Source organism: Alexandromys fortis, unplaced genomic scaffold (assembly GCF_014885135.2).
Source record: "Alexandromys fortis isolate MF-2015 unplaced genomic scaffold, M_Fortis_MF-2015_v1.1 scaffold_57, whole genome shotgun sequence".
Lineage (NCBI taxonomy): Eukaryota > Metazoa > Chordata > Mammalia > Rodentia > Cricetidae > Alexandromys > Alexandromys fortis.
In genome coordinates, this window is record NW_026067941.1 from 7,777,952 (window position 1) to 7,789,861 (window position 11,910).

General features: G+C 45.7%; 1 protein-coding gene across 2 annotated transcripts in view; it reads right to left on the minus strand.

Annotated features, from left to right (window-relative positions):
• The window catches only part of Kdm7a (lysine demethylase 7A), a 106,680-nt gene that overhangs the window by 60,487 nt on the left and 34,283 nt on the right, over positions 1 to 11,910 (minus strand). The window contains exon 1 of one of the 2 annotated variants that reach the window (XM_050148059.1): positions 6,030 to 6,355. The exons of the other annotated variant lie outside the window; for it this stretch is intronic. Coding sequence (XP_050004016.1) covers positions 6,030 to 6,223 — 194 coding nt within the window. The 5' untranslated portion in view covers positions 6,224 to 6,355. Of the gene's footprint in view, positions 1 to 6,029; positions 6,356 to 11,910 lie in introns of those variants that run through there. 2 annotated transcript variants of the gene reach the window in all.

An 11,910-nucleotide genomic window follows, 5' to 3' on the forward strand; every position in this document is an offset into this window, starting at 1 on the left:
CAAACATAAATAAATAAATAAATAAATAAATAAATAAATAAATAAATAAATAAATAAATAAATAAATAAATAAAGAAATAAAGAAAGAAATAAAGAAAGAAATAAAGAAATAAGCAAACAAACGAACAAACGAATGAATGACAAGCAAGTAAGTGAAAGAAAGAATCTAGTGGTGCAGGCATACATTTAGGCAGAACACTGTACACATGGATGGATGGGTGGGTATGTGGATGGACAGAAGGAAAAGAGAGAGAGAAATGCAAGAATCAAGAAAGTAAGATGCCTACAGGTATCTCCCTCTGGAATGTGTATTCAATCACCAGCAGAGACAAACCTGGACTATCTATAGCCACAGAGACAACCTAGGACTTCTAGTGACCCAGAGCTATGTGAGATCAGATACTATTTCACCTTGTTGTTATACAATCGTGGGAAGGTAATTTAGCTCTCTATCCCTTGGATTCTTAAAGTACAAAATGGGGACAATAATAACACTTATCCAAGGTGTGAGAATTAGATGTGTTAAAGGTCTACTGTAATCAAACTGCGCATAGGACTTATTAAAACATCCAGTATGTTTCTGGTGAATTCCTGAGGCTCTGTATAACATGAGAATTGCTCATTCAACCATATTACCCAATAAAATTCTTCTATTCCCATGTACAAAGTTCTCCATTCAACATCAAGGAGAAAAATAATCTAAGACATTTATTATAATATAATAATAATAAAAGACAAAAATAATATAAGACGCAGGAGGCTAAGGCAGGAAAATCACAAGTTCAAGGTTTGTCTAGGTTACCAAAAAAAAAAAAAAAAAATTCAGGGCTAGCCCAGGCAACTTAGTGAGACCCTGTCTCAAAAAGTAAAGAGGGCTGGGGATATAGATTGTGGTAAAGACTTGCCTCACATGGCCAAGGCCTTAGGTTCAGTCCCCAGTCTCTCTCTCTCTTTCACACACACACACCACTCATATATTACTCAAACTGACTCAACCATGCTACTTATTACAAGAGCCTTAGTAGTCTCCCTAGCTTTACCTTCACCCACCTCCAGTCTATTCTGATGTACAAGCAGAATGATTCTCCTCCAGTGCAGGGAATCAAATGCAGGGATCCTCAGACAAGCCCAAGACCAAGAATAATCCTTATAAAAGGTTGTCAACTCCTTGATACCTCAATCCAAAGCAAACCATCTGTTTAAAAGTAAAATCAAAGCCAGGCAGTAGTGGTGCACGCCTTTAATCCCAATGCTCAGGAGACAGAGGCAGGTGGATCTCTGTTGAGTTCGAGGCCAGGCTGGTCTACAGGAGTTTCAGGCCTTCAGGACAGTTAGGGCTACACAGGGAAACCATGTATCAAAAAAAAAAAAAAAAGTAAAATTCAAAGTACTAGACCTGCCTACAAAACCAGACAGTGATCTCTTCTACTCTCCAAACGGGTATTCTGACTCTTCCTAGATTTCCACAGGATCCACACTCAGGATATGGATTTCCTTTCCCTCTGAATCAGCACTTTGTCAGCATCGTGGACACAGGCTTTCCACAAGCACACCACAGGGAAGCAGCATTACCAACAACCTGAATGTTATTTGTCACCTGCCAAACTGGACAATTCTTAACTTTAAAAACATTTTGTTGTATTTTGTTTGAGGACAGAATTTCACTATTTGCCCTAACTGGACTGGAACTTGATATGTAGACCAGTTGGCCTACAACACACAGAGCTCTCTGCCTGCCTGTGCCTCTCAAGTGCTGGGATTAAAAGCAGAATTTATTTCATTTCTACCTTTTTATGTTCAACTCTTTATCTGTGAGTTTCGTCCATGTTGCTGCATGAACCAATAGTGTATTCTTTTTATTGCTGAGTGTTATTCCACTTTATGAATATATCAAATTCATGCAATCTACTGTTAATATTTGGGTTGTTTTAGTTTGAGGACAGTTAAAAACCATTTTTTTGTGTATTATTATTTTGGTGAGGATTTTTTTTTGTTTTTGTTTTTTTGTTTTTCGAGCAGGGTTTCTCTGTAGCTTTGGACCCTGTCCAGGAACTAGCTCTTGTAGACAGGCTGGCCTCAACCTAACAAAGATCCGCCTGCCTCTGCCTCCCAAGTGCTGGGATTAAAGGCGTGTGCCACCACCGCCTGGCAGTGAGGATTTTTTTTTATTTTTTTGTTTTGTTTTTAGACAGTTTCATTAAGTAGACTGGACTAGACTCAAATTTGTGTTCCCCTATTATCCATTATGCCCAAGGCCTTTTTGAATAATATTCACTTATATACAAATTGCCAAAGTTGTTTGTTTGATAAAGAAAGTAACACTTGATATTGTCAAAGACACAGGGAACTAAAGCGGGCACTGGTGAAGAAAAAACTGAGCAACATTTTAGAATATAACCTGGCAAAGACATGTCAAACAAAAAACAACTGTGCCTTCTAACATCAATTGTTTCAAGGAATTTCTTACTGAATACCTAGCATAAGCCAGGATGTCTATTTGAGTTAATCTAAGGAAACAAAAATATTCACAAAATTTTGGTTAAAAGGGTATAAATCGTATCACCATTAATAAATGCAAGTAGCAAAACAAAGTAATAACAACAGGAAAATTACTTTCAAATGTTATGATTCTGTGGAATTAAACACTGCATGGCAAAAAAAAAAAACACTATACAGCCACTAAAAAAATTTCAAATAGCATTAAAAATATGACAAAAAGTACACACTAGTTAAAAATGTAACAATACATAAAGCAAAATCCAATTGTTTTTAAAAAAAAGTCATATCTCAAACATTAAGTACTAGTTATCCATGAAAGATAGGGACTTTCAAATTATTTATATTTCTCTATACTTTTTAAATTCCTGTAATAACTGCTCCTGTAAATCTAAAGAATAAGTGATTATAGAGATATATAAGCGTTTAATTCTAAACAAGACACAACATTCTGGTACTACTGAACCAGAACAATGGTGTAGTTTTTCACGGGATGCTTTCAAAGCACTATTAAAGTCATGGAGTAGCCCCAGGAGGACTTCCATCAGGACTGGAGGAAGAGCTCTTTAAGTTTGAAAAAAATTCCCTAGGAAAACCCTGCCCATCTCTCAGCTCACTGACCCCAGGGTATCTATTATACATTACAGCCTGTTAGTTAAGCATCCTTTTATTCTTTCCCTTGCAAAAAGGCTTGGGCAGGCTAAGGGATGGGAACTCCCGAGCCAAGGATGCACCAAGCTCAAGGGTCTCAACCTGAGGGGAAGCTGTCCTAGTCGCCCTGCAGCCTAGCTGCATCAAGGAAGGCCCTTTCTTCTTTGTCAGAAGAAATAAAGACCACTTATGGGGTCCCCAGACAATAGATATGCCTGGTAAAAGCTGCTTGCCTTGCAAGCCTGACAGTCTGAGTCCCATCCCTAGAACACACAATAATAACACATTTTAAAAGAAAAAGAAAATTAGAAAGAAATCATCCATGTAAAGACTCTTCATCTTCCCCCCTCTGCAGATGGACCATTTTTGGAAACCCGAGGGTTCTTTAGGGACCAATTCTCATGTACGAAAATGCTCAGAAATTAATACATAAGTAACACTTTACTGTGTTTAAAAATGACTCATTAGAATAAATATCAATCATAGGAAAGGCAAATAGATTCTAAATTATCAGTATTTAAAAATTAGACTTACTAAAGAGATACCACTTTTATGGGATGTGGCAGTATGAATAACTTTTTTAGTTAGCCATGTGAACCACTTTAACATCTCGAAAGATTAGTGGTCAAGAAGACCTTGGGCTCACCTGAGGCCCTCCACAGATGAGATTCCACATATCTGAGACAATGAGAGGATACTTGCCCTCTTTGCCTCTTCAACTCCTGTTTGCAAACTGGTACTTAAATGTGTAACATAAATGGTTGTTAGGAAACACCTTAGGTTTATCATGCTCTAGCATTAAGACACCTAATTTAAGACCAAAAAGTGCAGCTGGACATGGTGGTACATGGTTTTAGTCCCAGTATTTAGGAGGCAGAAGCAGGCAGATCTCCAAGTTGGAGGCCTGACCTATGATGCTTCCAGAATAGCCAGGTCTATACAGAAACTCACTGTCTCAAAAAACTGGTGTGTGTGTGTGTGTATATGTGTGGTGGGGGGGGTGAGAGTGCTTGCACGCTTGCAGCACAAGCATGAGCACCTGAGGTTGACTCCCCAGCACACACATTACAATAACATTAGCTTTAATAACTTCAAATCTATAACTTATTAAGCTATCAGATCCATGAATTACACAACGGGGCATATTTTCCATCAAATCATCCCCTGGAAACTTCAACCTTTCAGAAATTGCAACTAATTCTTTTTAGAATTTAAGATTGGATAGTCTTCTCTGGTTGCTTGAAATTTTGTAGAAGCGGAGAATGTAGGCATAGACAGACTCGGTAAGGTCTGATACCTACAAATTTCACCTTTGTGAATAATCAAAATATAGGAAAACATTTATTAAGTGGCATGACAATACCCTTCACCTTTTGTCAGACTGCTGGAATTTGCATTTACACAAAAGTGATTACGTTACCCTTCTTTTAAAGAGACAGTTTTGTGTGTGCTATCTATTGTTAGGGACACCTAACTTTAAAACTAAGTAAATTTAACTGTACTTGAAAATTAAGTCGAACTCTACCTAGTTAGTCAACACCACTGAAAACCCTGTAACATCAACGGTTTTCTCTTCCCAGACCAGTAGAGGGAGACTAACGCATCTGGCCTGGTGGTGCAATGTTTCTGTAAAATTGGGGAGGGGGAGCGGGGGCTGTATTTAAATGCCCTGCTGTCAATCAAAGGATACTTCCTACAACCACAGTCACCATATCAGCGATAACTCCCAAGCGGGCTGTTGTCAAGATACAACATCCTACGGCGCCCAGAAAACCTGCCTCACCTAAAGGTGACCGCAGGCTTTGCCACAACACCCAAATAAGGACTTTGGGAGCCCAACCCCAACTAGTTTCTTTGTTTAAATGCCTGCGAATCCCTCCCACGCCGGAGTCAAGAGGCTGTGGCGCCGCCCTTTATTAGCCTCACACTTTGATTACAAAACACACGAGTCGGCGGCCTGGCTGCGGAGGCGGCCCGAGCTCTCCGAAACGTCAAACCCGCGCGGCGCGGCGGCGGCGTCCGAGGGCAGCGTCCGCCACCGCACCGCCCCAAAGTTGGCTAGCCACGGCGCCCGGGCCACCGCTGCGGGCCGTCCCGGTGTCGCCGGAGACCGCACTCAGTGTAAAGTTTGAGGTGCGACGCCACGGCGACGCCGGGGAGGGTCTGCGGCGACGTGCCCCGACCCGGGTCGCCCGCCCCCCCCCCCCGGCCGCAGGGGGGTGTGTTGCGGGCTGGGCCGGCGGACAGGCAAACTGCGCCGGGACGGGGCCCCGCACCTCGCGAGGAGCGAGTGCCTCCTCATCTGTTGCTCTGTTTACTCGCCGCCCCGCGCCGTCGTCCCGCCGCCCCGTCCCGCCGCCCGAGGAAGTTTGATAAAGAGAGAAGGGGGCGCGACGGGACCCGCGGCGGGGACGACGCGCGGCCGGACAGAGCGGCGGCCGCCCGGAAGCGGAGCAGGCGCGGCGGCCGGCGAGGGCAGGCGCGGGGCGGCGGGAGCCCGGGACACTGCGCCCGGCCGCAGCTAGGGCAGTGGGGGGCGACGAGCTGCGGGCCTGCCTGCGCTCCGCCGTCACCAGAGCCGCGCCGCCCGCCGCGTCCCCTCGCCCGGGCTTCCCCTGCCAACTTCTCCGCCGGCCCCTTTGTTCCTGTTTGTTGTGGCGACTCTTCGCCCGGGCCGGCCGAGCCCACCGGCTCCGCACCGCAGTCTGCCCGGCAGGCGGGGGCCCCCCGCTCTCGCCTCCGCCCGGCCCGGGGGCTCAGCGCCCGGGTTTCGGGACGTGGGGCGCGACGCGGCGGCCCAGCCCGAGCGAGGCACAGGCGCGGCGAAGGAGGCTGGCCGGTGGCCGCGGGCGACGGCGGCGGGGCTGAGGGGGTTTATTTACCTGCCGTGGAACCAGTCCTTGCAGACATCGCACTCGATCATGAAGCGGTTCACGTCGTACGGCTGCCGGCACACACAGTACACGGGCGGAGGCGGAGGGGGCGCCGAGGCCCGACCCGGAGCCGACACCGACCCCGCTGCCGCGGCGGCTCCAGCTGCTGCTCCCGCGGCCACCGCCGCCGCCGCTCCGGCCATCTTTAAAAAACACACACACGCTCGCTCGCTCCTCCGCTCGCCGACTGGAGCGAGCGCAGCCGCCAGCCAGCGCCGCCTCCTGCAGCAGCCGGAGCAGCAGCCCCGGCGGCGGCGGCGGCGGCGGCGGCAGCGGCGGCGGCGGCGGCGCCTTAGTGCGCGCGCGCGAGCAAGGTCGCGGCGCAGGGGCGGGGGCGGCGCGCGCGACGCGCGAGGCCCGGCCGCCTCCTTCCGGCGCTCGGCGCGGGGCTGTGCGTCTCGCGCACGTTCTCAGCCGCTGCGCGCGCTCCCGGCTCCTTCCGCGGCGACCCGCGCGGCGACACCGGCCGAAGGGCTGGCGGTCGGGAAGGAGGAGGGGGAGACGCCGTGAGGACACGCGCGACGGCCAGGGTGGGCGCGCGGCTCGGGGACGGAGGACGGCGGCGGGAGCGTGCGTGGAGCGGGGTTCGCTGTCGCTGAGAGAAAGCCCGGGCTGGGGGCGGCGGGGGCCGAGGGTGGCGCAGTTCCTGCCGCGTGAAGACGGGGAGACGCGGTGGTTCTGGTCCGAGGCGGAGAAGCTAGGAAGTTTCAGCCCTCCAGGGTCGCCTCGCCTCACGTCAGTTAGCAGCCGCCCACTGAGGATGCCACCCCCGCCTTGCGTGGGCCCCAGCCGGGGTGACACGTCAGGCAGTTGTGCCTCCCGAAGTGGAGGAATGCCTTGTGAGACGCACTCAAACTTCCGAGAGCGTCGCGCTCAGATTCCCAGGGAACGACTCGGAAATCAGGGTGTTGATTGGAGCCGCCGTGAGGAGGAAGAGCGTTGTCTCCGGGAGGAATTCCGTTAGTATCTGTCGCCAAGGGGCGGGCGGGGGCGGGGGTGGGGGACAGTCTTGAAACGGGGTTGGTGAGAGGAATGAAGAACCGGCGGTTTTACAAATAACGAGGCTTGGCTGTGACTGCTCTGCTCTGCTAATTGGGAAGTTGGGGAGAACATGTGAACCGTCTTTTCCCTGGGAAAAGAGATACTTAAAAAAATCGGCGCACTACAGGCCGTCACCGATTTTCAGTAAAAGATGAAGCCAAATTAACTGTCAAGTGATAAACTGAAGAATAAAAGCATCTAATAAATAGCGAGAAATGAACGGTAGAAAGAATGTTAAGGATTATCACATGGAGTGTTGGAAGCTGAATTTCTGTGAACATTTGTATCGTATCAGGGAGAGCAATAGAACTCCCTAGGTAAGTTTTGTTTGGAAAATGGGCAGGCAGCAGTCGACTCGCTGTCCCCAAGCAGTAAATGTCCTTAGTTAGTCTAGCCCCCTCCCCTTTTTTTTTCCAAGTAGAGGAAAATGAGTAACTTAGTACAGTATCAGAACTGTAACTAAACTTGTTTCTTCTTTCTATACCGAGTCCTTTCTGTTATGCACTACTGTTTCTCACATCACAGGAAAAGAAAGTCATACTTCACACAAACTCAATGAATTTGAGTGTAAATTTAGCGTATGTATCATTGACCAATTCCCAAAGATCTGGTAAAAAAAAAAAATATATGGCTAATGATGCCTTCCTTAATCACCTCACTGAGGCAAAGGGAAAAGAAAGAGGGAGAGAGGATGAAGAAATATAAAAAGAATGAATTTAATGTGTTCTGTAGCGTTTGCATGAGGTCAAAAGACAATACAACCAGTGAGTGAAAGGCCAAGGCAGCCAGAGTTATCTGCTAAAGCCAGAGGCATCCGAGCAGAAAGCAGCCATGTGCACAGTGTTCTCTGAGGGCACACCTGGCTTTGGGAGAGTTAACACTTGGTGATGTACAGCGTGTTGGTTCAGTAGGTAATTATAGTAAGCAAAATGAGAGCCCAGTTTCTCCTTGTTGAAAAAGAAAGTTACATATATGTAAGAAAAAATCTAGAAAACCTTTCTGGTAGGCTAGTAATAACGGGATCAGTCTCTATTTGTAGAAATATAAATATGTTAATACTCTGTCCCTTGAGAGGATCTGTGAGTAAAACAGTCCAGAGTTTGGCTTCTAAATACAATTCCCCATTTTTCTTAGCAAAATAGTTGGATCCAAGACTGGAGGAGAAAAAAAAATACAAGATGAACTTGGAGCCTTAGTTGTGTCAGATAAAAGAATTTAAGCAAAAACTGCCAGGTGTACTGGTACATGCCTTTAATCCCAGCACACAGAAGGCAGAGGCAGGCGGATCTATGAGTTCAAGGACAGCCTGGTCTACAGAGCAAGTTCCATGACAGCCAAGGCTACACAAACCATGTCTTAAAAATAAAATGAAAAAGCATAACCTAATAAAGCGGGTCAAAAGGATATAGACTAACTTGCATTTCTTGGACTTTATTGAAAATAAATGAGCTTCATGTGAGAGAGATTGCACACGTGCTGTGGGACAAGCGTGTACGCACTTGTGGAAGACGACTTTCCAGAGTCCATTCTTCCACTGTTCATCTGCATGTGGGGCAAACTCGGGTCCTCAGGCTTGCGTGGCAAGCACCTGCTGAGCCGACTCTGGCCCAGAGCTTCATTGTTGTTAATGATAATGTACTACAGCCCATCAAATAACAAATGAAATTGCACAGATATAAAATGTATGTTTGATAAGGATTGTAACAATTTCAAATAAATCCCCACAAAACTCTTAGTAATTACAAAGGGAGGGCACTTGACTAGCATGTCTAAGAGCCACAGCTAAAGCATGTAGCAGAGAAAACTAGATAACTTCATGATGCTGAGAAGCCCAGTAGACAACACCTGAGACACCATCTTAGTCATCTGATCAAGTGCCACCAATATTGTGGCAAATGGACATTTCGTTCCACTTAATAGACTTTATTAAGAAGAGCTTTATTTAGTAAACCCCTGTATTCGTGTTTGGTCTGCTGGTTGAGTTTGAAAATGAAAATGGTTTTACAGGCACATGAGAAAAATCAGGCTTAAGAACACTATAAGGATAAAAATCTTTTTAAAAGTAGGGGAGATAATAAGGTGCGCACACAAATGTTCAATACTGAGGAAAAAGGGATGCAGGGTAGAACTCTGGATAATGCCAACATTTTAGTGGCAGCCTCCAGACATAGCAATTACGTACGTGGGTTGGATTCTGCGCCCTCCTATCTCTATGACAACTTATGCACGAGTTTTGGGTTTGTTTTTTCATTTTAATGAGAATGATAAGAATATCTGCCTCAGCTTAGGATTCATTAAATGAGATAACCAACTGCTGAGAACAGCTTAGCTCCTAATAAGCCATATAGCTGTTAACTGTAATTAGCCATAATTGTTTGGTTATTAATAGTATTAGAGAGGACAATAAAGAGCAGCTAGAAAATTGTCTCAAATTAGAGTTTGAATTTTTAAAAATGTGGATGGCAGGATTGCTCAGTGGGTAAAGACACTTGCTACCAAGTCTGGCAATCTTGAGTTCTATCCCCAAGACCTACATGGTAGGAGAGAACCAACTCCTGCAAGTTGTCCTCTGATCTATGCACACATACCATGGCATGTGTGTGCACACAGACACACAATTTAAGAAGAGAAAACTAACTTGCAGAAAGACACCTGCCTCCACACAGGTGTAAGAATTCTAGTGAGGTTCCCTTTGTCTAGGTCATGGATGCTGCGGTCCTGGCAGTAGACCTCTGAGCTGCGCATATGTTTAGTGCTCATCCCCAGAAGCTTCATTTCTCCAGCGTAGCAACTCCTGATGCCTGTGGAGGTTAGAAGGGTGTCAGATCTCCCAGACCTGGAATTACAGATGAATGTAAACCACCATGTGGTGCTGGGAACTGAACCTGTGTCCTATGCAAGAGCAACAAATGATCTTAATCACTAAACCATCTTTTTAGCCTCATGATTTGTTTTTTATAGCACTTTCTATTACTTGATCCTCACAGTGGCTCATTGTATTAACCCAGGAGACAGAAAATATCCTCACACCCGGAAGACTGGGAAGTTTTAATTTTACGAGATGGGAGGGAAACAGATAAAGTCTGGTAAAGCAAAGGACTGCATCATGGGTGCTGGAAAAGTAGGAAAACAGAGTCAGCGAAAAAAGACCCAGTATGCAAAACTAGCAGCTTTGTTAATAGGGTGGTTGACTTTGCTTCTAATCCAGGAGCTAGGGAAATTCTACACTGACGGTCCATTGTAGGATATTAAAGGACCAGCTGGTGATGGCATATGCCTTTAATCCCAGCTCGGCAGACACAGGTGGATATCTTTGAGTTCAAGGCTGGCCTTGATTTCCAGGAAAACCAGAGCTACACAGAGAGACCCTGTCTGGAAAAAACAAGACAACAACAAAGATAATATAATTGAAGGAGTCAGTGAAATTGCTAATGAGAGAAGGCACTTGCTGCCAAGCCTGACACCCTGAGTTCAGTTCCCAAGACTCATGTAGTTGAGAGAACCAACTCCTGAAAGTTGTCCTCTGACCTCCACATATGCAGTGTAGCTTCATGTGCCTCACCAACCACCCACCTCCCTGCACCCCACATACACTATATAAATAAATGTAAATTTTTTATTCCTCATTTCTGTCTTATCAATCTTTTTGCCCATGGATAGCTCACTTATGCTCTAATAAATCTGTAAGTCCGATTAAATTGAGAGTCCTGTCTCAATTTTATTGCCTCAGATTTACTCCTTTATAGTTATGAATTAGTACATTAACATTAAATCTGCAGGGGTTTGAAACCTTTTGTTTTCTAATTACATATAAGTTGTAAAAGATGGAGCTGGGTCAATGGCTCCATTGGCAACGTGCTTATCATGCAAGCCTGGGAACCTGAACTCAATCCCTGCACCTAAGTAAAAAAGTCAGGTACGAAGCTCAGCACTGGAGAGATGGAGATGCTGGCCAGCCAGGCTAGCCACATCAGATCCAGGGTCAGTGAAAGACTGTCTCCAAAAATAAAGTAGGAAGTTGTTGAGGAAGACACCCAGTGCCAGTCTCTGACCTCTACCCACAAGGCACACATACATGCACATAGAAAAACAGTTTTTTGAGACAGGATGTATAGCTCTGACTTGCCTCAGACTCACAAAGACCGACCTGCTTCTGCCTGTCCTGTGCACTGAGATCAAAGGCATGCACCAGCACACAGGGCAAAAGCTGTAAACTCACCCAGTACATTGCCTCACAGTGTAGCAGACAGAAATCAGAATTTCCAGTTACCTTTTTTTATAAAGTACTTCAAAAACAGTCATGTAACCAGGTTTAATATTCAGGACTTGTTAAGGTTAAAAAATTTATCTCCATATGTTTGATAAGTTTTTTTTTTTTTTTTTTTTTTGAGATTTCACTATGTAGTCTGGCTGGCCTGGAAGTAAGTATGTAGACCAGGTTGGCCTCATTTAGAGATCTGTCTGCCTCTGTCTCCCAAGTGCTGGTGTTAAAATCACTTACAACCGCACCTAAAGATTCTTCTAAGCAAAAGCACTGAAAAGTGATGTTAGCTCATGTAATGAAAGAAGGTTGACTTACTGGGAGCTCACTATACTTGGCACCCGGAGTTACAGCTCAGTGGTAGAACACCTGAATGGTGAGGCTCTGAGTTCAGTCCTCAGCAACCCACCCCTACAAAAATAAAATAAGATTGTACAACGCCATGAAGAAATGGAAAGAAATATAAAAAAATAGCTCTTGCTTTTAAGAACATGATAAGTCACAGGAGTGAAGAAGCCATGAGAGAGG